Raw genomic sequence first — 25,106 nt, forward strand, 5'->3', positions numbered from 1 at the left:
CTCAGCGACCATGGCTCACGGGCCCAGCTGCTCCGCGGCATGTGGGATCTTCCCGGACTGGGGCATGAACCCGTGTCCCCTGCATCGGCAGGCGGACTCTCAACCACTGCGCCACCAGCGAAGCCCTATACTTGGTATATTTGTTTCAAAGAAGCAAAGGAGACAGAGCCAAAAGCAACATCAACTATAAAAAAAGTCTGTCCCAATACACATTTGGAAGTACTCAACTAGTACTAAAAAGCAGATAACCAGCAAAATAGCCTTTTCTTTTTCCTTGATAATTATTATATGGTTATAAGAAAAATTTCTTCCTCTAATTTCAGTTTAGTTGATTTTTTGGCATGACTCGTGTTTGGTAACTCTCCATTGAACACAAATGAAAAAGGACACACTTGAAAGTCGCGAACAGCTGGTCTGTGACTCTGTGCTGAGGAAAGAAATATTTTGAAATTACACTATCCAGCAGAAGAACCTAAATATACTTTTCATTTCTAGTCCCACTTTCCTGAGAGGAAGGGTTTAGTTTGCTTCCTTAGCTAGACATATTAAACTCTGCAGTGGTTTACATCAAGTCTTACTCTTAGATAATCTTTTCATAAGTGTGAGGTCTTTGGAGAGGAAGGTGCTAAGGCTAGCATGTTCGGGCTGCCAAGGGAAGTTCAGCTAAAACTCCCTTAAACTTGATTTGGAATACATTTCCATGCCACATTGATTAGCAGAGATTTAAAAAATTTTATAATAGACAAGTCTGTTAAGAGTGTGGGGAAAGTGGTATTTGAATTTGCTGTGGTAGATTCCTAATGTCCTTTCTGGAGGAAGTTTGGTAGTATGTATCAAAAGCCTTAAAAATGTGTACATCTTTTGATATAGCAACTCATAGGAATTTTTCTTAGGGAAAAATATAGGACAGGTTGAAATGGATGTTTACTGTAATGTTCTTTGCCACCGTGAAAAACCTAATGTTTTTAACAAATGGGGCTGGGGCAACTGCATATCCACGTGCAAAACAATGAAGTTAGATTCCTACCTTATGCCATATGCAAAAATTAACTCAAAATGGATCAACGACCTAAATATTAAGACCTAAAACCATTAAACTTTTAGAAAAAAAAGGGGGTAAATCTTTATGACCTTGGATTTGGCAATGTATTCTTAGCTATAGCACTAAAAGCATGAGCAACAAAAGAAAAAAAATAGATAAATCGAACTTTATAAAAATTAAGAACTTTTGCACATCTAAGAACATTAACAAGACAGTGAAAAGACAACCTATAGAATAAGAAAAAATATTAGTAAATCATATCTGATAAGGGTTTAATCCAGAATATATAAAGAATTCCTAGAACTCAGCAACAAAAAGATAATCCAATCAAAACATGGGCAAAGGACCTCATGAATAGACATTTCTCCAGAGAAGATATACAAATGGTCAATAAGCACATGAAAAGATGTTCAACATCATTAGTTATTAGGGAAATGCAAATAGAAACCACAAAGAGATACCACTTCATACATGAGGATGGCTATAATCAAAAAGACATATGATAGCAAGTGTTGGTGGGGATGCAGAGAAATAGGACCTTTACACATTGCTGGTTGGAATGTAAAATGACACAGCAACTGTGGAAAACAGTTTAGAAGTTCCTCAAAATATTAAACATATAATTATCATATTATCCAATAATTCCACTCCTTGGAAACAAAGACTCAAACAGGTACTTGTATGCCAGTGTTCCTTGTAGCATTATTCATTCACAACAGCCAAAAGGTGCAACTTTTGTCCATCAACAGATGAATGGATAAAAATGTGGTATACCCATACAACAGAATATTATTCAGCCACAAAAAGGAATAAAGTTCTGACACATGCTACAACATGGATGAACCTTGCAAACATTATGCTAAGTGAAATAAGCCAGACACGAAAAGATAAATACTGCATGTCGCCACTTACTTAGAATAGACAAATTTGTAGAAACAGAAAGTAGATTACAGGTTACCAGGGGCTGGTGTGAGGGAGAATGGGGAGTTATTCTTAATGGGTACAGAATATCTGTTTGTAATGATGAAAAACTTTTGGAAATAGATAGTGGGAATGGTACAACATTGTGAATGTAATTAATGCCACTGAATTGTATACTTAAAAATGGTTAAAATGGCAAGTTTGATATAAAAAACAAAAAACGTAGTATTAACACTAAAGGATCAGTTAAGCCAGCACTTATCAGGGTGTTTTATAAAATGTGAATAAGTAAGTGTCCTGAAGAATTAAAGAAGGGAGAGACCGTGGAGAATCTATGGTCAAGTAAGTTTGGGAAACTCCGTTAATTAATTTCTTTAACATTGTGAAAGCCCAAGAAAGGGGATATGGTATGGAGCATATTTAAACTATGTAACCTAAGTTTTCTTTTTTGAGGGTCATCTTGTGGAATTGATGTTATGTAGAATGCCCTTTGGGAAACATTGGATTAAACAAATTACGGTACATTCATTTCATGGAAATCTCTGCACTCATTAAGAATGATGACATGGTCATATATTACTTGATATGGAAAGATGTTTACACTGTATCATGAAGTAAAAAAGCAGTGTGATTAATGGGATCTCATTTTTGTTTTTAAAAGGTATATGCATATATTTTATAGGGATCTATAACAGAAAAAGTTCTTGTAAGGCTATATGCCAAAATGTTTACATCTCTGGGAGATGGGAAGATGCATGATTTTGTTTTCATTTGCATTTCTCTTTGCTTGTCTGTATTTTCAATTTTTTGCACATGGCATATCTGTTACTTGTATAATCAAGAAATAATAGAAGTTAAATATGTTTTAGAAACTCATATGCAGTTATTAATTATGTGAGGGACAGGATAAGAGGATTAGCACTCCCTTACTGCTATTGGATTCTTCACTTACTTCTATTTGAATTTTCACTGAAGGAGAGTCAAAGAGCCTTTCAACTATTGGAAAGTTCTACTCATTCAAAAATTCCCCCAGATATTGAACTAAAATCTGTCTTCCATCCTTTGGTCCTAATTTGTCATAGGGAATGCCACAAAATAGGCAAAGTCTATCACCTCTCCCATAGATGTAGACTTTCAGATGCTTGGCAACAGCTACCATGTCTAGATAGATCTTTTCTCCTCAAGGTTTCCATTCTAGTATTTTATTCCCTGAGATGGTTTCCAGGCCTTGTTACCATCCTGGCCATTAGCCTCCAGTTTGTCAATATCCTTCAAGTGTGGCACCCAGAAGTGACCACAACACTCCACACTTGTTTTTCACATTTCATTAAAAGTTCCTTAAAGATTGTGATATTATTAGATCCCTCTGATTAAAAAAGTAATTTCAGAATATTTCCCAGTGTGGTGTGACTGTACTCTGAATCCTATCCTGAGATTATATATGAGAGATACTCAATTATCTATTTTTCCCATCTTTTAATTTCTAAAGCTATATAGATGAATGAAATATTCCAGATCTGTTCCTCATCTGATCTCCTGCATTTATAAAAACCCTAGTAGAATTTTTTACCAAACACTGAAAGGAGAATGAGAGAGCTTCCACACTGATGGGGAGGGCAAGGGATTCCCTATAGTCTGGCCAAGGAATCTGAAGAACCTCTTGTCCTATACCATTTTCTACTCTTTGTCCCAGTTATTTGGTACCAATTTTTAGATAAGGTCAACCTGCATCCAGATTAATTGGCCTCCTTACTGAGAGGCACCTCACAAGATGACAGTGACAAGCCAGGGTTCATGGTGATGTACTGGAATATCATTTATTGTCATTGATCTGATCCCAGATCTCCCAACCAACCTAGTGTGTATTGGTCTCCTTTCCAGCCTAATGAATCCTTTCCTTTTATTCCTTTTGCCAATCCTTCCACATGGTAGGCACTATTTAAAAGAACCTGGTTAACTGTATATACCAGCTCCGAATAGCATTGGGCCCAATGCCTTCCACATGTTCCTATGTGCTTAGTTTTTTCAAGAGAGTAATTTCCTAATTGTAGAGACTGCATCTTGGTACACAATTTGCACAGGATACTTAATAGTCACACTTGCTAAGCAGATATAACTTTAAATTTTCAACTTTTGAAGAGTTTTCATTTATGCTATTTTAAAAATCAACTCTGTTGAGATATAATTTCCACACTTACTATAAGTTTCACCTATTTAAGCTTGCAGTCAAGATATAGCCACTTCCATTGTCACAGAAAATGTCCACTGACACTTTGTAGTTAATCTTCCTCTACTCCTACCACTGGCTCTAGGTTACCACTGATCTCCTTTTCTTCATCACTACAGATTAGATTTCTCTTCTATAGAATTTCATATATATGTATAAAATCATATAGTATATACTTTTTTGTGTCTGGTTGCTTTTGCTTAGAATGTCCTTGAAATCCATTCATGTTGCTTCCTGTATCGGTACTTAATTACTTTTTATTGCTGAGTTGTGTTTCATTGTATGTATATGGTACAATTCACCTTTTGATGGACATTTGGGTTGTTTCCAGTTGGGGGTTATTACAGATAAAGCTGCTATGAATATTTGTGTTTAAGCTTTTGTGTAGATGTGTATTTTAATTTCTCTTAAGTAAATACCTAGTAGGATTGCTATATTATATGGCGAGTGCATGTTTAACTTTATAAGAAATTGCCGATCTGTTTTCCAAAGTAATTTTACCATTTTATATTCCCACCAGCAATGCATGTTCATTTATGTGCCTCATGTATGTAGTTTGTTTAAATAATATTTTGATTTTGAAATCCTATTTTTCCAAAGGATTTGTTGTGTTAAATGTTGCTTGAGATAAGAAAGCCATCGATGAAAATGAGGAAATATGTTTAAATATTTATTTTATCAAAAATGCTCATCAGATTATATTCGTTTTCAAAGAATTTACCTTGTAGATCTTGGGTTTTGGTATTTGGCCAAAGGCAATTATTCATTACTGTTTAAAATGATCAGCTAAAGGGAATACTTCCTTCAAAAGATAATCCTATTTGATTTAGAAAATAAACTGACGACTTTCTCCAGAGGCTTAATTCATAGATAAATCATAGTCAGTTCAAGAGAATCTATGGCCTGCTAAAGTCTCAGTGACATACTAAATGTGTTTGTAGGCTCCCAAACTCCCTCACCTACTGGCAGAAGAGTCTGACTTTCATAGGGATTTGCCAGTGTCCTGTTGGTTAGGGGGTTGTGGGTACCTGGAAAACTATGAAGCATGGTATTAGCCTTTGGATCTTGGTGACAAGAAAGAAAGAAAGAAAAAAAAAAGCAAAACAAAATAGTGGATGTACTTGGTCTATTTCATCATACCCAAGATCCAAGCGTTTACTAGAGCACATGTTACCAAGCAACAGGCTTTGCTAATTTCAGTTTACCAAACAGGAACTCCAGCAGAAGTGCCAGGGTTGTCTGAGTCTTGTCTGGGACTCCTCAAGTGTTGGGCAGGAGAAGGAAGCTATTTGTGTACTAGAAAATGTGGTACCACATTCACCAGGCTATCAACTAAAGGATTTTGCTGTCTCCTTTCCTACATTGTGAAAGCAGAGGTGCTGTACTTGCCTTTAGGGACGTCTATCCCATCGTAGATGGTCTGCAACAAACAGATCCAATACTGTTTTCCTTCGTGACATAGGACCCACATAATATCACATTTGAGGACTATTGGGGGTCATTAGGCAGTGCTTGCTCTATGTCAGAGATATAACCCTTCTGCTCCTAGTTTTTCTGTTTCCATGAGAAGCTTTTCTTCAGTCTCCAATTTTCTCTAAGCTATTTAAATATATTATTATTTACTCCATTCAAAGATTCACTTTCCCTTTAGAAATCAAACATTGAAGGACTGCATTACTATATTATATTGAACTTTTCTTGGTTGTGAGCCTTTCAGGGAACCTGGCTTCATCTGTGTGACTTTATGGGAGTCTCATTATTCAATGATAACTGAAACCAGGAAAAGATATATCTCGGGTTCAGATTCTTAGGTTGAGTGGTTCAAAGTCCCATATTATTTCTTACGAATGAAAGTGGCTTTCTTTTTTAGAAACAAAGCTCACTTCTCAGGAAGTTGAATAGCAGTACTACACTTTCAGAGACTAAGCATGTTAACAGGAACTAGGCACTGTCTCTCTGCTGATGTATTATTTATTGTATTTATATTCTGTTTCTTTCCCCAAAGGACTTGAATTAGAGACAACCGGAGTTGATAGCTTGTCTTTAGTTTTGTCCCACCTTGCTTTCTGTTGCCTCTTTCCCTCCAGCTGCCCAAGTGCCAGCCTTCCCTCCCTCTGCTGGTACCTTCCAGGTCTGCCCTCGTCCAAAAGGGGCCGGGGCCGATGCTCCAGAGGTTCATCTTCTTCCCCTCTTCTAATCAAAACTCCCATCCTAGCGAGTCTGTAATCAATTTGGACATTCTGATTAAAATTCTTCGCAGGAAAATTAAAGTGACCAATAAATTTAACTCTGAGGGGAGGTGTTTGTATTTTAAAGCAGTAATCTAGCTCTAACCTCAATCATTGGATTTTGTGGGGTTGGTGGTCAGGGGATGATGTAGCTGGGAGCTTCTGTTCCCTTCCTGTCCCCTCTCCAAGTCTCCCCCAAGCACGACATGGAGTAAGCAGAAGCCATGGGCCCTTCTCTCCTATATTGACTTTTCTAAAAAATAAAAATAAATAAAAATTTTAAAACTTTTTAAAAAAGTTTATATTTTATAATAAATACTCATAGAAAAATTGGAAAAGTCAAAGAACTACAAGATTAAAAATTTACTAATAGTCTTAACTCCCAAAGATAATCAACAATATTTTGATGTACTTCCTTCCAGTCTTTTCTTCTATGCATATTTTTGAAATATTTTTGTGATCATGCTGTATATATAATTTTATGTGTTTTGTTTTACTTATTTAAAATCTTAAAAGTTTTTTGTTATTATAAACTCTGACTAGAAGCTATAAGTATATAATTTCTTCAATTAGACCCTCATTTGGGGGCATTTAGGTTATTTTCCTTTTTTATTTATTTATTTATTTAAAAAGAAAATTTTTTTTGCGGTATGTGGGCCTCTCACTGTTGTGGCCTCTCCCGTTGCGGAACACAGGCTCCAGACGCGCAAGCTCAACGGCCATGGCTCACGGGCGCAGCCGCTCCGCGGCATGTGGGCTCTTCCCAGACCGGGGCACGAACCCGTGTCCCCTGCATCAGCAGGCGGACTCTCAACCACTGCGCCACCAGGGAAGCCCTATTTTCCCTTTTTAAAAAAATGAACTATAATTGACCTACAACACTATGTTAGTTCCCTGTGACTCATTTATTTTGTAACTGAAGGTTTGTACCTCTTAGTCTCCCTCGCCAATTTTACTCATCCTCCCAACCCACCTTCCCCTCTGGCAACCACCTGTTTGTTCTCTGTATCTATGACTCTGTTTCTGTTTTGTTATGATTGATTGTTCATTTCTTTTTTGGATTCCACATCTAAGTGAAGTCATACGGTAGTCTTTCTCTATCTGACTTATTTCACTTAGCAGAATACCCTCTAGGTCCATCCATGTTGTCGTAAATGGCAAGATTTCATTCTTTTTATTTTTTATTTAAAAAAATTTTTTTAATATTTTTATTGGAGTATAATTGCTTTACAATGTTTTGCTAGTTTCTGCTGTTAGTTTCACAACAAAGTGAATCGGCTATATGTATACATATATCTCCATATCCCCCCCTCTTGAGTCTCCCTCCCGCCCTCCCTATCCCACCCCTCTAGGTGGTCACAAAGCACCGAGCTGATCTCCCTGTGCTATGCAGCAGCTTATAGCTGAGTAATATTCCATTGTGTATATATACCACATCTTCTTTATCCGTTCATCTATCGATGGACGCTTAGGTTGCTTCCATATCTAGGCTATGTGAATAATGTTACATTGAACATAGAGGTGCATTTTTTTTGAATTACTGTTTTTGGTTTTTTTTGAAAAATACCCCAAAGTGGAATTGCTGAATTATATGGTAGTTCTATTTTTATCTTTTATTTTTTTTAATTTTTTTAACATCTTTATTGGAGTATAATTGCTTTACAATGTTGTGTTAGTTTCTGCTGTACAACAAAGTGAATCAGCTATACATATACATATATCCCCATATCCCCTCCCTCTTGAGCCTCCCTCCCACCCTCCCTATCCCACCCCTCTAGGTGGTCACAAAGCACCAAGCTGATCTCCCTGTGCTATGCGGCTGCTTCCCACTAGCTATCTATTTTACGTTTGGTAGTGTATATATTTCCATGCCACTCTCTCACTTCGTCCCAGCTTACCCTTCCCCCTCCCCGCGTCCTCAAGTCCATTCTCTACGTCTGCGTCTTTATTCCTGTTCTGCCCCTAGGTTCTTCAGAACCATTTTTTTAAAGATTCCATATATATGTGTTAGCATACAGTATTTGTCTTTCTCTTTCTGACTTACTTCACTCTGTATGACAGACTCTAGGTCCATCCACCTCACTACAAATAACTGAATTTCATTTCTTTTTATGGCTGAGTAATATTCCATTGTATATATGTGCCACATCTTCTTCATCCATTCATCTGTTGATGGACACTTAGGTTGCTTCCATGTCCTGGCTATTGTAGATAGAGCTGCAATGAACATTGTGGTACATGACTCTTTCTGAATTATGGTTTTCTCAGGGTATATGCCCAGTAGTGGGATTGCTGGGTCGTATGGTAGTTCTAGTTTTAGATTTTTAAGGAACCTCCATACTGTTCTCCATAGTGGCTGTATCAATTTACATTCCCATCAACAGTGCAAGAGTGTTCCCTTTTCTCCACACCCTCTCCAGCATTTATTGTTTGTAGATTTTCTGATGATGCCCATTCTAACTGGTGTGAGGTGATACCTCATTGTGGTTTTGATTTGCATTTCCCTGGTGGTTAGTGCTGTTGAGCATCTTTTCCTGTACCTGTTGGCCTTCTGTATGTCTCCTTTAGAAAAATGTCTATTCAAATCCTGTGCCCATTTTTAAATCAGGTTGTTTGGGGTTTTTTGATGTTGAATTGTATGAGTTCTTTGTATATTTTGGGTATTAACCCCTTATCAGATATATCATATGCAAATATCTTCTCCTATTCATTAGGCAGCTTTTAGTTTTGTTGATAGTTTACTTCACTGTACAAATCTTTTTCGTTTGATGTAGTCCCGTTTGTTTAATTTTGCTTTTGTTTCCCTTGCCTGAGGAGACATATCTGAGAAAATATTGCTAAGACCGATGTCAACAGCATATGCCTATGTTTTCTTCTAAGAGTTTTATGGTTTCAGATCTTACATTTAAGTCTTTAATCCATTTTGAGTTTATTTTTATATATGGTGTGAGAAAGTAGTCAGTCTGGTTTGATTCTTTTGCATGTAGCTATTCAATTTTCCCAATACCATTTATTGAAGAGGCTGTCTTTTCCCCATTGTATATTCTTACCTACTTTGTCATAGATTAATTGACCATATATGTGTAGGTTTATTTCTGGGTTCTCTATTCTACTCCATTGATATACGTGTATGTTTTTGTGCCAGTATCATACTGTTTTGATTATTTAAGCTTTGTACTGTAGTGTGAAAGCAAGGAGTGTCATACCTTCAGCTTTGTTCTTCTTTCTCAAAATTATTTTGGGTATTTGGGGTCTTTTGTGTTTCCATACAAATTTTAGAATTATTTGTTCTAGTTCTGTGAAAAATGTCATTAGTATTTTGATAGAGATTGCATTGAATCTGTAGATTGCCTTGGAGAGAGTGGTCATTTTAACAATATTAATTCTTCCAACCCATGAACACGGTATATCTTTCCATCTGTTTGTGTCATCTTCAGTTTCTTTCATCAGTGTCTCATAGTTTTCTGAGTATAGGTCTTTCACCTCCTTGGTTAGATTTATTCCTAGCATTTTATTCTTTTTGATGCAATTATAAATGGGATGGTTTTCTTAATTTCTCTTTCTGATAATTCATTGTTAGTGCATAGCCATGCAACAGATTTCTGTGTATTAATTTTATATCCTGCAACTTTACTGAATTCATTTATTAGTTCTAATAGTTTTTTGGTGGTGTCTTTAGGATATTCTGTAGTATCATGTCATCTGCAAACAGTGGCAGTTTTACTTCTTCTTCTCCAAATTGGATTCCTTTTATTTCTTTTTCTTGTCTGATGGCTGTGGCTAGGACTTCCAATACTATGTTGAGCAAAAGTGGTGAGCGTGGTCATCCTTGTCTTATTCCTGATCTGAGAGGAAATGCTTCTAGCTTTTCATCATTGAGTATGATGTTAGCTGCGGGTTTGTCATATACGGCTTTTATTATGTTGAGGTATGTTCCCTCTGTACTCACTTTGTTGAGAATTTTTATCATGAATGGATGTTGAATTGTGTCAAAAGCTTTTTCTGCACTTACTGAGATGATCATATGATTTCTATTCTTCAGTTTGTTAATGTGGTCTATCACTTTGATTAATTGATTTGTGGATATAGAACCATCCTTGCATCCCTGGGATTAACCCCACTTGATCATGGTGTATGACCCTTTTGATGTGTTGTTGGATTCGGTTTGCTAATATTTTGTTGAGGATTTTTGCATCTATGTTCATCGGTGGCCTGTAATTCTCTTTTTCTGGTAGAGTCTTTGTCTGATGTTGGTATCAGGGTGATGCTGGCCCCGTAGAATGAGTTCAGAGGTGTTTCTTCCTCTTCAACTTTTGGAATAGTTTGAGAAAGATAGGTGTTAAATCTATATCCTCATTATTGTCCCCATTTATTTAGGAGGAAACTGAGGCTTGGGCGAGTTAATCACTTGCCCAAATTTCCTCCTAAAAAATGGGAACAATAATGGTACCTACAGCATAGAATTACTGAGAAGATAAAATTAATTATCTGCTGCATGTAAAATGCTAAGCTACCTGGCAAATAATAAGCACACAATTTTAAATGTGCTTGTTGTTACTGTTCTTATTTACTAGCTGGTCTCTGTAATGAAGGGAAGAGGCCAGTCCTAGTATCATCCAGTACCCTCTTCTAGGCCCTCATGGCATGCAATACTGGGTTTCCATTTATGCTGGTGTTATAAAACTTCATTTAAAACAAATTTAATTCGTGAATGGTAGGTTGATTTAAAGAAATCATTAGGTATCAAGTATCAGGTGGTATGTGGATATGGCACAGATGATGATGAACATATATGAATGCCTACCTCAGTGATTCCTCATTACTAGAATAAGTTTAAACTCTGCAATGGGGCAGCCACTCTATTTAATATTGCTCTGTGCAATATTAATATTAATTATTAATATTTAATAACAATATATTATAATAATATAATATTTCTGCTCCCAGCACTCCTGATCCCCTTTAGCCTGCTCTACCTTCCCTTTTCTCTTGTCAACTTCTAACACTGTCTGTAGTTTACGTATTACTTTTATTGTTTGTATCTCTTCGCTAGAATGTAAGCTCCCCCAGGGCAGGAATCGTTTTCTGATTTTGTTCACTAAGTGGATAAAGTGCCTAAAACAGTGCATGGCCTGTAATAGATAGTCACTAAATATTTAGTGACTGACTAAATGAATAAATGTGGCATTCACAGTCCTTATAATCTGGTCCCAATTTATTTACAGCCTCACCTCTTGTCCTTCTCCCCTCTGTGTGTCACTGATACTAGCAGCTTCCCATGCACACTATTTGCTCCCCCATCTCTGTGCATTTACTCATACTCTTTCCTTTGCCCTGAAAAAAATAATCATGGATCCATGCAAATATTTAGTTATAAGAATGTTCTTCACAGTCTGGGTTTGTATCAGTGAAAAATTTGAAAACAGCCTCAATGTTCATCAATAAGGGAAAAGTTAGAGAAATCATGGTAACTTCCACTTGAGGAAGGGCAATTTGACAATATCTATGAAAATTACAAATGTGCAGAGCTTTTGAACCGGCAGTTATGCTTTAAGGAGTTTATCCCACAGATACACTTGCTCATGTACCAAATGAATATGTGCTGGTGTCACTGCAGGGCTTTAGTCACTCCTGTTACACACAACACTGACAGAACTCATTACATTATTATGTAGAGCTATATTTATTGACGTTGGAAGATCATAATAGCTAACATTAATTCAACTTGCCATGTGTCAGGCACTGTGATAAGTGTTTTTATATATTTTTATCTCATTGAATCCTCATAACAGCCCTGCAAGGTGGTTACTACAATAGTACTCATTTTACACAGGAGGAAATGGACTCAGGAATGTTAATTTACTTAACCAGGATCAGACAACTAATAGATAGCAAAGCTAAGATGTCTGAAATATAGTATGACAGCACTTTGTGTACTATGATCCACTTTTGTAAGAAAAAAATACATATAGGTATGTAAATGAATATATGTGCATATAAAATGATTGGAAAGAAATACACCAAAATATTAACAGTTACATGGTGGGATTGTGGGTGGTTTTTATTTTCTTCTTTTTACTTATCATTATTTTCTGAGTTTTCTGTTAAATTTTGGAGCTGACTTAGAAGGAAGAAGTGAAGCCAGGAGGCATGAATTACTTGTGTAATTTTAAAGATGACTAAATTTTCAGAGTTTGTTGGTAGTGTGGAACAGTGACACCAATAGAGGGGAAGTGTTTTTAGGCTGAGAAGGAAAACCTAGCAGGGAGGGAGAGCTTGCCCAAAGGGAAAAAGGATGGCCCCTGGGGCCAAGTGCAGGAGAATGCAAGAGGACTTAGTGTCAAGGGCACAGGTGGAAGAGGAAGCCTTGAGGAGGAAGTCCCTTGTTCTCTTGAGGCTGAGGGATGGGGGATGAGCAGGCATAGGCGAAAATGCGGAGATCCAAGGAAGGGCGAGGTAAAGAGCTGAGAGAATCGGGGGAGTTCCTGCTTGGTGACCTGTGTCCTGTCATTGAAACCCAAGGCTAGGCCCTTGGGTTGAGAGGTGAGAGTGGGGTGAGAGTGGGGAAAGGGACCTGAAGAGAGGGAGAGGATTTGGAACAATCACTGAGAGAAATTTGATACAGATATATAAAAGGACTGCCTCGCAGCCCTTGGGGCCCCGCTGAGGCTGACTGGCCTGGCTTTGTAGCAGAGCCAATCTCATGACCTTCTCCAGCAATAGTTAGCTGGCTGGGACGGGGGGATGGAGAGAATGGGTGGTGGGGTTTTCACAGGGCCGAGGATTGGCAGAGCAGGTACGACAGAAGGTCATGGGGAGAGTGAGTCCAGGGATGAACACTAGCATGGCTAAGACAGCTGATCATGGGGCCAGCTTGGAAGGAGGAAAGGAAGCCGGCAGCCTATGATGACCTCTGGGCAAGGGAAGGGGAGGAAGAACAGGCCGGTGGTCGTGTGGCCAGAGTGGTAGCGGGAGACCCATAGGAGGCTGAGGCCAGAGAGGTGTTTCTGAGTTTGATATGTTGAAATGGTCCCCTACAGGGCCCTTGGAGGAAGCGGAAAGGTGCAGCAAGAAAACTGCGCGTGATAAAAGGGTGAAGACAGCATTAAAATAACTCCTACCTGATTGAGGGCAATTTGGCAATATCTATCAAAATTACAAGTTCATGTTCCTTTTCATCCAGCAATTCAGCCTTGAGGCATTTCTCTTACAGATATAAACACTTACCTGCTTTGATGCAAGATGAATGCGTAAGGTGAGTCATTGCAACACTGTCTATAGCAGCAACAGATTGGAAACAGCCTAAAAGTCCACCAATAGTGGTTTGATTAGTTAAGTAAATTGTGGTTCTTAAATGGAATGCTAGGTAGCTGGAAAAAAGAGGGAGCTCTTTATGTGCTGATATGGAATGATCTCTAAAATATTTTGTTAGTTGGAAGAAGCAAGGTACAAATCAGTGGGAATAGTTTGCAATCTCTTTGCTAACATATGCATAAAACGTCTCTGGAAGGATACATAAAAAGCTGTTAATGTCGGTTGCCTCTGAGGAAAGAGAGCTGTTGTCCTTTTGCTTTGTACGTTTTTTGTTGTTTTTTGCTTTATGGAAGTGTAATTACAAAATAAAAATTGTATATATTAAAGGTATACAACAGGATGTATCTTTTGAATTTTGAGCCACAGGAATATATTACTTTACTGAGAAAATTAAGTAAAAATATTATAATACATATGTATATATAATATGAATCACTTTTATAGGTATTAAATCATTTATTTAAAAGCACACAAAAAAAAACGCACCAGAGATTTGCTTCAAATTAGTTTGCCAGGGTAATGGGTGGGGACTTGGATGAAATGAAGTTGATTATGTGTCAATAATCGCTGAAGCTGGGTGATGGGTATATGGGAGTTCATTTGCTTTTGAAACATGAAATTGCATTTTTGTGGGTCAAAAATTGTCACATTTTGGCAGTTTTATGTGGCTTAAGCCAATGCTGTTCTCATTATTTTTATAAATTTTCCATAATATAAAAGTTTTCAAAGAAAGGAGAAAAATGAGCTCCCACCAGGCCCTTGGTAGGAACATTCATGTACTTTCTCATCCTGGCTCTTATATCTAATAATTGAGTGGAAATTCCCATTCCCCCATTGACTTCTGAAACAGCAGTACTGCCTTGCTGATTTCCCTTCATTGTGGAACCCAGCACTGTTCTCAGGATTTTTCCTATTAACAACAACCTCTCCCCATCCTGTTGTGTGTTAATTGGGTACTACCTTATCCTTATTGCTGGTAAAGCTCATCCTGTTCTTGAAAAATCACTTCTTTAGTTTCTTATGATCACTTAATGTCCTCTTCCTGCCTCACAGTCTATACTTAGCAATCCTAGCTAATTTGGGGCCATGCCCTTATCCAGGCTACTTCTATTGATATTTATCAATCTAGGGGCTGATGTCGCTAGGACGTTCAGTTTTCGCACCACAAAGTTCATCCTAAGTCATCAGTAAGCACACTTGTGTTCAACCTTTCAGCTTCAGGTGTTTTTGCTTATGCCTGCACTTCTTATGTTACCTCGGAGGCTACGGTGATTTTGGCCTGGCCCCTGACACCTGCTAATCCAGGCCTTGTTGTCTGTCCTCAGGAGGCACCTCTTGTCTATAACCCACAGTCTGTTGGTCAGCTCTGCTTGCATGTCCTATTGGCACCCCAAACTTAATTAGTTCCCCCAACATTAAGCTTCTCCTTTACCTCGTCTGTAAAGAGCCTTCTGCAACCCCCTCACCCTAGGAGGTCTGGGTTCAGCACACCTCCTCGGTGCCATCCTTTATCACACTGAATTGTGCTGGCCTGTTTTTTGTCCTGCCAGCCCCAGACCATGAGCTTCTGGGTTAAAGATAGAGACCATGTCTTGTTCTTCCTTGAATATCATACCTAGCACAGCATCAGGCCCTATGGTTAAATGCTCAAAATAATATATTTTTAAAATTTTAATTCAAGATATTTTCAACTTACAGAAGATCGAATGCAAAGGTAGTAAAAAGAAATTTCACATACTCTTGATGAAGATTTATCTATCGTTAGCATCTTATTACATTTACCATTGTCTCTCTACGCGCGCGCATACGCACGCACACGTGCACACACACACACATTTTTTTCTAAAACACTTGAGAGTAAGTTGCGGACATCCTGTCCTATTGCTATTCTATTGATTTGATCTTCTCCCTTTTTGCTTAATGAGTCTGGCTAATGATTCATCAATTTTGTTTATGTTCTCAAAGAACTAGCTTTTCGTTTTATTGATCTTTGCTATCTTTCCTTCATTTCTTTTTCATTTATTTCTGATCTGATCTTTATGCTTCCTTTCCTTCTGCTAACTTTGGGGTTTTTTGTTCTTCTTTAATTGCTTTAGGTGTAAGGTCAGGTTGTTTATTTGAGATTTTTCTTGTTTCTTGAGGTAGAATTGTATTGCTATACTGACTTTAATTTTACTTGAGGTACATAATATTCGTCTAAAATTATATTTGCTTTAAAGGTGGGCCTTATCACATGGACAGTTTTACTATAACAATGTATCAGGGAAGTAAAGAATTCAGCATGTTACTTTCATATCTTTGAAATGGAATGTTGATGCATCTGAAAAATGTAATACTGTAAGTCAACTATACCTCAATTAAAAAATAAGATTTTTTTAAAAAGAAAGTGAAAAATAAAACAAAGCCAAACAAAACAGAAATGAAATGTTGATGTTCCTTTATGCCCATTTCTGGGTCTCCATCAGTAGTATCACTGAGGCAGCTGGGAAGGCACCATTTAGCCTAACCAGTAGGGACTCATTAACAGTGTACTCAACCCGATGCTAGGTACAGGGGGAGAAGCTCCCTCAAGGAGCTTCCAGTCTAGTGGGTGATGTGGCCACACTGAAAACAATGAGCAGAGCAAAGAGAAGGCTAACATTTGCTAGGCACCTACTAGGTGCCAGACACTTTACAAACCCTGTGAGGCAGGTATTATCCCCATTTGCCCCATCTGCAAACTGAGGGGCAGAAAAGTTAAGACAACTTGCCCAAGATCACACAAATAATAAGCAGTAGGACTAGGATTTGAACCCAGGCCCCTATGACTCAAAATAAGAGAATAATATGAGACAGCTTATAGTCATGTGCTCTGGGTCAGATGAGATGGATTGAAGAAATTTCAGAGAGATGCATGGAATCTATGAAGGCCAAGCTGGGGCCTCTGGCAGATAGAGTGTGTCAGGAAGCTGACAGCCCGTGGCAGGTGCTCCCATCCCAAACCCCTTTATAACCTGCCCGTTACAACCACCTGTTCCCACTGAAGGGCTCAGGCTCTGTCCACCTCCGCTTCTGATGTACTTGGGGAGGTGGGGAAGGAAGCTGGTTCACATTTCTACATTTGACTCGAAGGGCCCCCTCTCTGAGGCTAGTTGAACTGTTTACCTTTCAAGTGCCTGACCTCCTGGGGCAATTTCTCTATGCTTCTCAACACCAGAAGCACAGAGGAGCTGAGAAGAGCCTCTATGCTTTACCAGAGGACCCCAGAGCCTCCTGACCTGGCTTCTCCCTCCTGCCTACCCTTATGCTTCTATTCACATGCAAGGCATGACAGGAATTTAACATGTTTCTGCTTTTTTTCCATTTCAGAGAGAAGAGCTGGCTTAGTCAGACATAGAACCTCCCCGTCTCTGTCTGCTCAAGGCATTACCAACCGAGTAGCTCCATCTGAAACATCAGACCTGTAGATTAAAATTAAAAAGGGGAAGATGCGGTCTCTGACAATTTGTTCCCAATGAAGAAATTAAGATGGAAAAGGAAAAGTTTGTTCCTAAGTCTGTAGTTCTAATCCTCAAGAGTGAAGGAGTTATGGTGTGTGGGGTAGGGCTCTCTTAAAAGAAAAACTGTGTAAATGAAGTGTTTTGTAGGGCACTTAAAAGAAATGCAGGATTGTGCTTGATGTTTCTTAACTTTTTATTTTGAAATAATTGTAGACTCATAGGAAGTTCCCCTTCACTCCGTCTCCCCCAATGATTACACTGCACATAATTATAGTACCATATAAAGGCCATGAAGTTGACATAGGTACAATGTGTGTGTATAGTTCTACACCATTTTATTACATGTATAGATTTGTGGAACCACCACCCCAATCAAGACACAAAAGTATTCTGTCACCACAAAGATGTCCCTGGTGTGTCACACCTACCCCGTCCCCCTCCACCATCCCTAACCTCTGGTAACCATTCATTTGTTCTCCATCTCTATGATTTTGTACTTTAAAAAGTACAGTTTCCGTAAGAAAATGGATTGGCACCTCTAGTTTTCACAGAATTTCAGGCCTGAAGGAGTAACTTCTCCAGCCCAGTTTCCCATCCCATGCCCAAATTCTGTCTACGACATCTCCTCCAAGTGTCCAGCCAGCCCCTATGACATGCAAACCAGAACGTTCTCCAGGATTTTAGGAGTGTTGAGTTATTTGATATAAATATTTATACCAAGGACATTGTTTCCTTCCGTAAATTTATTCAGTAGTTAGCAAAACTCTTACCTTTAGATTAAGTATTACAAAATGCCCTCTCACCTGCTGATTTTTCCCATCACACACTGTCCTGGCCCAAACAAACATCTCCTTTTTCCATTCCTTTTACGTAATGAGAGGGATGAGATGCGGGAAGCCTGGGAGGCTCACAGAAAATTCCAGAAATCCCTTCCTTAACTACAGATTAGTCTGGCTCCCAGCAGTTGGGGCCTTTCAAATGTATGTGGTTCATGTGTGGAATTTATTTCTTGGGCTGATTGTGTGTTATCTACATGGTATCTACAAGGGTCATTCTGTTAGATAATCCGAACTGGAGCCCAACTCCCCAGGACTCCCTTGTGGGGAAGAGAGCTTTACGGGGCACCCTATAGCCCTTTGTAAGAAAATAATGACTCAAAGTCATGGTAAAACTGGAAGGGGCTAGCAGAAGTGAAGCTATGGGGGTTCCCCCACCTCCTCTCCCCTGGACTATTTTGAAATCTTTTCACGAACTTAACTCACTCTTCACGTCACAAAGAGTTCTGTGCTCTCCTCAGCTGGATAGCAGCACATATACAGATCCAGACTCAGACCCATTAGGACGTGCCCTTTAGAATAAATTCAAACTAATGGTTCCCTCCACAGCCAGCCCCAGAAGTAGAGGTGGGGAAGGCATCTGACTTTGGCCCAGGAGACACTGCAGTCTACTGAATGCCCTCTTCTTGAAGTTGGAACAAGAGTGCCCCAGCTCCCTACTTTCTGAGTAAGGGCCCCTGCCTTCCAGAATATTCCTGACTTCCCCTTAGGTGGGGAGAGTATGAGCAGTGAGGAAAGGAAGGACAGAATGCAGCTAGCTTTGTGCCCCACCCCAAGTGCCATTCCTCTGGGTCCACAACACAGCTTACAACCCAAAGGCCTTCAGTACTCGTGTCTCAGTGTCTTCCCCCTCACCAAATGACCCATGGGTGTAACTTGTAATTTCCAAAGTGAAAAGGTATTTCCAACTAATTTAATAATCCTGGCATGTGCTCAGCTGCCTTAGTTTTTTTAGGGGATAGTTTTGTGGCTACTCTTGTGCTATTTTTTCTTCAACCTGTGGTAAGTGGAAAGAAGAGAGGGCCGGCTCACCATCAGGATGCTGATCTAGGCTGTGCCCCTTCCTTGCTGGAGGGCAATTAACTTCAACTGTCAGAGCCTCTGTTTCCTCATCTGCACAAGAGGGATCAATAATAACTGCCCTCCTAACCTTACAAAGGTGGTCATTTAGATAAATAGATCTTAGAAATGTCTCTGTGAGATTTTCAGAGGGAAAATATAGTGATCAAAATATTCAAATACAGTATTAAAATACTATTTAAAATCTCCTTCAATGTGTAGAAAGACATTCTTAAGATAACTTTCATAAGACATCCATTTTACCTTAGGTGGCTTTATTTGGGCCTCTTTTGACTCAATTCTTAGTATGGTTCATTATATTTTTTAGCATGAGGGCAAGGTTGGCCATAAAATGTTATGAAATCTATTAGAATGTGGGATTAAAAAAAAAAGAATGTGGGATAAAGTGATCCAAATAGGTATTTACAAGGCAGAGAAGATACACTAGGAATTTGATTTCATGCACGTAGACAATTAGCTTTGTTGAGCCAGTGGGTTTACTGTTTTTCAGTAGGAATACTGTTTTACCACAGCAGGCTGTGTCCAGGTCATTTGGTTGTAAAGTAGAAAGTCAATCATAAGCCCTGCGGCCCCCTCTCACCAGGCCAGTTTGTGTGCCTCTTCACCTAGTCTTTTTTTGTTGAGGACAGATTGCCCTGAACTAGATCCCTGGGGCTTTGAACTGAGAACTTCATCAGGTTTCTGCTAGAGGCTAATTAATCATCAGATCAGCTCATTGCAAAAGCAAGCAGCCATGCTGATCCCCTGAGTCATTAGTGCAGCAGAAAGAGTAGGAAACAGCCTAATCTCCTCTTAGGATTAGAGGGAGAAGTTCCTAAGATCTAATGAGTTTCTGCTAAAGTTGGGGTGTGCTCCCAGAATTATGCTTTTTCTCTACCTTTTCCTGTAATATTCCTTTCAAAATGCTACCCAGAACACAAAGGGTCCTATTGCATTGCCCAACAGTGCTCAGCCATTTCAGGCTCCCTTCTCAGTATAAGCAGAGCTATAGGCTAAAACTGCCCAGCTGGTTGGAAAGTGAAACCTGCCTTTCCTGCCTATATGATGTCAAACTGGCCTGATGGATTTTTAAAAATGCATTTACCAGTTATGTGAGTCTATAGCACATCTTCTCTCTGTTCTGGGAAAGCATATGGTTTGCAGTTTGGTTCATATTTGGGTCCACAGATACTGTCAAGGGGGACTAACTTTGATAATTGCTCCAGTTTTTTTTCCTGACCTCTGACCGCTCTGAAATATTTAGCTGCCTACACGATTCCATAATAACTGGTTGAAAAGTGAAAAAGTCTTTCAGTGGAGCAAGTGATTGCGTGCATAATAGCAAACTGTTTGGTTTTCTATTGTTGCTGTCATCATCGCTGTCGTCGTCACTGTCGTCATCATCTGCCAGGATGACTGGTTGGTCCTCTGTTGTGCAAACACATACTACCATCTCCTTTTCTTTTTCCACTGAGTTAACCCAAAAGTGAGCCCCTAGCTGGGAGGCAGCATGCTCTAAGCGGTAAAATCATAAACTCTGAAGCCGGACAAATCTAAGTTTAGCTGTGGAAACCTTGAAAAGGCCAAATAATATCTCTGAGCTTTAGTTATCTCATCTATAAAATGGGCATGATAGTATCTGCCTTGAGGAGTTGTTGCAGGGTTGTTAGGATGCTATTTTAAGTGTCTACCCTGGACCAGGGAGTCGGTGCTTCTTAACTTTCAAGTCACATACAGATCACCTGGGGGATCTTGCTGAACTGCTGACCCTGATTCAGTAGGTCTGAGATGGGACTGGAGAGTCTTCACTGCCAGTAAGCTCCAGGTGATGCCCATGTTGCTGGTCCACCGACCACACTTGGAGTAGCAAGGGTCTAGATAACATTTGCAAAGTACCTAGCACAGTTAGTGCTTAATACATGGTCACTCCAAAATAATTCAATCACTCACTTAACTGAGAAGAAATCCTTTTTCCACAAAAGTAATACCAGTCCGCCTATAGCTCCATTCTCATAGCCTTTGCAAAATACCTCATTGGGATTGGCCATGGTTGGTAATTTCTGAAAGCAGGCGATGGGTAAATGGGAGGGGTTCATTATACTAGTCTCTCTGCTTCTGTACATGTTTATCATTATCCATAACAAGGTTTTTAAGTTAAAAAGGATTTTTAGGGCAGTGATACTATTCTATATGATACTATCTATGTGATACTAAAGTGGTTGATACATGGCATTATGCATTTGTCCAAACCCATAGAACATACGACAAGAGTGAATCCTATTGTAAGCTATGGACTTTGCTTGATAATGATGTGTCAGTGTGGGTTCCTCCATTATAACAAATGCACCTCTGTGGGATGTGGATGGTGCAGGAGGCTATGCACGTGTTGGGGGTTAGGACAGGGGTATATGAGAAGTCTCCGTACTTTTTGCTCAATTTTGCTGTGAACCCAAAACTGCTCTAAATAATAAAGTCTATTAAGAAAAGCCCATAAACAAACAGCCTGCAAAGAGTAGAAGACACAGGTAACCTAGTACAGTGATTAGCTCCAAAAACATGTTCATTAGGGGAGAGGGAGCTTTTGTTTCAATTTCCCCAAATAAATCCATTCCTAACCTCGTCTGCCATGACTTGTGATTGTGCAAAAGTAATTTACCCATCCACCCCAGGGTTTAGCACATTTTTTCCCCTTAACGTTATCACAGTTCACACTTCATTTTGTCAAGAGAGGTTTTGCATTGTTTTTCTCTACCTTGGTGGACTAAAATCTGTCTATATCCTCGTGAAATCATTTCATTTATTCTTTTCACTTTATTGAATGAGGGCTTTCCCCCATCCTGAACGGCCCAGCTTGTGTGTTCATTAAGTCAGTGATTCACAAAGCAATCTCCCAGCTAATTGGAAAATGCATTTAGTGAGCTGGACATTCCCCATCATCATCTTCCTTGAACTGGGCCCCATTTTTATTAGGTACTGAGCTGACATAGCTCAGGGTGGGTGCCACTTTAATTTTTTGTACATATTTAGATTAACTAAGTGACAGGGGCAAATTAGAAACTAAATGAACAAAATAAAGGAAACAGCCAGCTTGAGTTTAGTCCAGTATCCTAATTGATTCTTCTTTTTTTCTGCCTATGGCTTACTTCAAGGGTCTTTGATGTGGTAAGTGGACAAGGTCTCATCCCAGTGGCCCGTAGCTGGGTCAACTCTTTGTTATTTTGTTTGGTATTTAATCCTGGAGAGTAATGTTCTGCTCTGGTATGTTGTTTAATCACTTCAAGATTACAGGTGTAGCAAATATTTTCCTAATGAAATAATCACTAACTTGACATTCTGCTGCTGGGATAACACAGCGAGACTCCCTCCATTTGAATCTCCTAGAGCAGCTACGCGGTCCCAAGCACTCCCCTACCTGCAATTTCCTTTAGGTCTATTTTAAATCGTTCCTTTTAGGCCTGTTCTCTCAAAGTGTCAGGGCTTTAGGTGCTACTTGAAATCTTCAATCTCTTTTATAATAGCAAAGTTTTGAAACCTCAGAGTTCCGTTTCCATGTTCATGTTGAAACCCGGTAGGTGTCTCCTCAGCAGTGGCTATTTAGTCTTTCTACTTAATAGTTCGGTGAATGAAAACGTCGAGGAGACACTCGTTTCCAGAATGCCTACTGGAAACCTGAAGCTTTACACGCTGACTTTGTATAACTCCTCCTGAAGTGAATTCGGGTGGCAGAACTGTGCAGGCCTAACGATTTCGAGGCGGCAGAAACACCTACAGTGACAGATAATTACAACTATTGCCATGCCTCTTGCTGTGCGTTTCCTGTCTGCTAGCTGCCTTCAAGATGAATCATATTCACTTTCACGATGACAACTTCTTTACCATGTCCCTGATTAAATTCTGTAATGCCGGTGGCCCCTTGGCAAGCTTGGTTCTTTCCTCACTAGCCTGTGTTCAGCCCCTTTAATCATGGCAGAAAAAAAGTTTTCTTCACGGTAGACAGGAAATAACGGCACACACAATCACAGTCTCGAATATCTCCCTGGAAATCGTTTCAAAACAACTCACCTCACCTCGTGGCACATTTATCCTTGCCTTTTCTTGTGAACCCCGCTACTCTTTGTGTATGAATCCCACCGTCTAAGACCAGTTCAGGCCTCTCCAGCTCCTACAGAATTTGTGGGGTGTGCCAGGCACTTCAGCACTGAATTGGATCGAAGGCTATTTGAGGTGCCGCCACACACTCAGATGCGGACTGTAAATCCACACAGTGCAGACACACAGCGTATGATCACTTGCCGGTCACCCAGTTCTTGTTGATTATATCGTGTCAAAATGCGGCAGGTTTGAATTAAAGGGGAGAACTTAAGTGAGTTGAATCGAGTCATCTCTAAAAGGGAAAAATCCAACCGTTTTATGATTCTGGGGATCTACTTTGAAAACTCATTTGGGGTCGGTCCTTTTACAAAACTGGGAAGTTACACGCTGAGGAGGGGAGTATAACTACTGCCCAGGGGAGACGTTGGTTATGAATTTAGTCTTTCATATGAAATACTGTTACTGAGTCATCAAGAATTAACCCCTTCCAAGATTTAAAGGAATTAATTCTCCCATTCTGTTGTCTAGCACCTTGATGGTTTCATCTTTTTACATTTAAATTTTTGATCCATTTGGAGTTATCCTGGTGGAATGCATCAATCCAACTTCAATTTTTTTTTCTAGATGGCCATCCAGTTTTCATGCCATTTATTGACCAGTATATTTTTTTCTCCACTGTTTGCAGATGACACCTTTATCTAAATTCCTGGATATATTTGGGTCTATTTCTGTACTCCAATTCTTTTCCATTGGTTTGTTCACAGGCCAGTGGCACATTATTGGAGTTATATAAAAGTTTTAATTTCTGGAAAAATTTCTCCCTTTACTCTTTGAGTTTTCCTGGCTATGCTATTTCTTCATATGAACTCTAGAGTCAACCTGTCTAGGTGAAAAACAAAAATACCAAAACTTTGTGGTATTCTTTTTGGGATCATGTTAAATTTATGTAACTTAGAAAGATAGGAAATCTTTATGATGTTAAGACTACACATCCAAGAACATCCCAGATGTCTTTCCATTTGTTCAGGTCTAGTTTTGTGTTTCCCAGGAGTGTTTTAGTTTCCCTTATAAAAGTTTCGGGACTTTAAGTTTAAACCTAGGTTTTTTAAATTTTTTTGCTATTGTAAATAGACTATTCTCTATATCTTCTAACTGGTGTTTGTATGCATGTGCGTATCTATGATTTGTTACCTTGGAGGGAGGTTTTCTAACTATGATTCAAAATCCAGAAGTCATAAAAGATTCATAAATTCAACGACTCCAGAATAAGTTTTGCATGGTAAAGACACCATAAGCAAAGTCAAAGAAAAATGATAAACTGAAAGGAAATATTTGCAACTCATATCACAAAGAGTTCCTACAGCCAATAAGGAAAAAAACCACCCACCCACCAGAAAGCAGGGGGTGTGGGACCAAAGATGTGAATAAGCTCTATGAAAAGATGGTCAACCTCACTTTTAAGTTAATAAAAATTAAAACTACACGGATATACCATTTCTCAGCTATCAGATAGGCAAAACACATAGCTAATGAGACTGTGGAATGCACTCTCATGCGTTACTGGTAGAACTAGTCAGGAACTGGTAAAATGAATTATGCTATAAGCCATGCAAAATATTATGCAGCTGTAATAAGAAGGAGGATACTCTTTACTGATATAGAAAGTTCTTCCTGGATATAGCGTTAAGTAGAAAAAAGCTAGGTGCAGTACAGTATGTAGAACATGTTACCATTTATATATAAAAGCATTAAAATAAGAATATATATTTGGAGAAACAAACGAAGTATATATAAACTCATAGAAGTGGTCACTTGCGGGCTTCCCTGGTGGCGCAGTGGTTGAGAGTCCGCCTGCCGATACAGGGGACACGGGTTCGTGCCCCGGTCCGGGAAGATCCCACATGCCGC

The 25,106-nt window shown here is 39.2% G+C and overlaps 1 protein-coding gene across 1 annotated transcript in view; it reads left to right on the forward strand.

Moving 5' to 3' along the window:
- LOC309817626 (PPP2R1A-PPP2R2A-interacting phosphatase regulator 1-like) overlaps positions 1–22,814 on the forward strand; it is a gene marked incomplete at both ends in the record, with an annotated part of 45,854 nt that extends 23,040 nt beyond the window's left edge. Inside the window, one exon of the mRNA XM_082646899.1 lies at positions 22,679–22,814. Within this exon, the coding sequence (XP_082503025.1) occupies positions 22,679–22,814 (136 nt within the window). The remainder of the gene's footprint in view (positions 1–22,678) is intronic.
- Between the last annotated feature and the right edge of the window lie 2,292 nt (positions 22,815–25,106).

Source organism: Grampus griseus, assembly GCF_964374135.1.
Source record: "Grampus griseus genome assembly, chromosome: X".
NCBI lineage: Eukaryota > Metazoa > Chordata > Mammalia > Artiodactyla > Delphinidae > Grampus > Grampus griseus.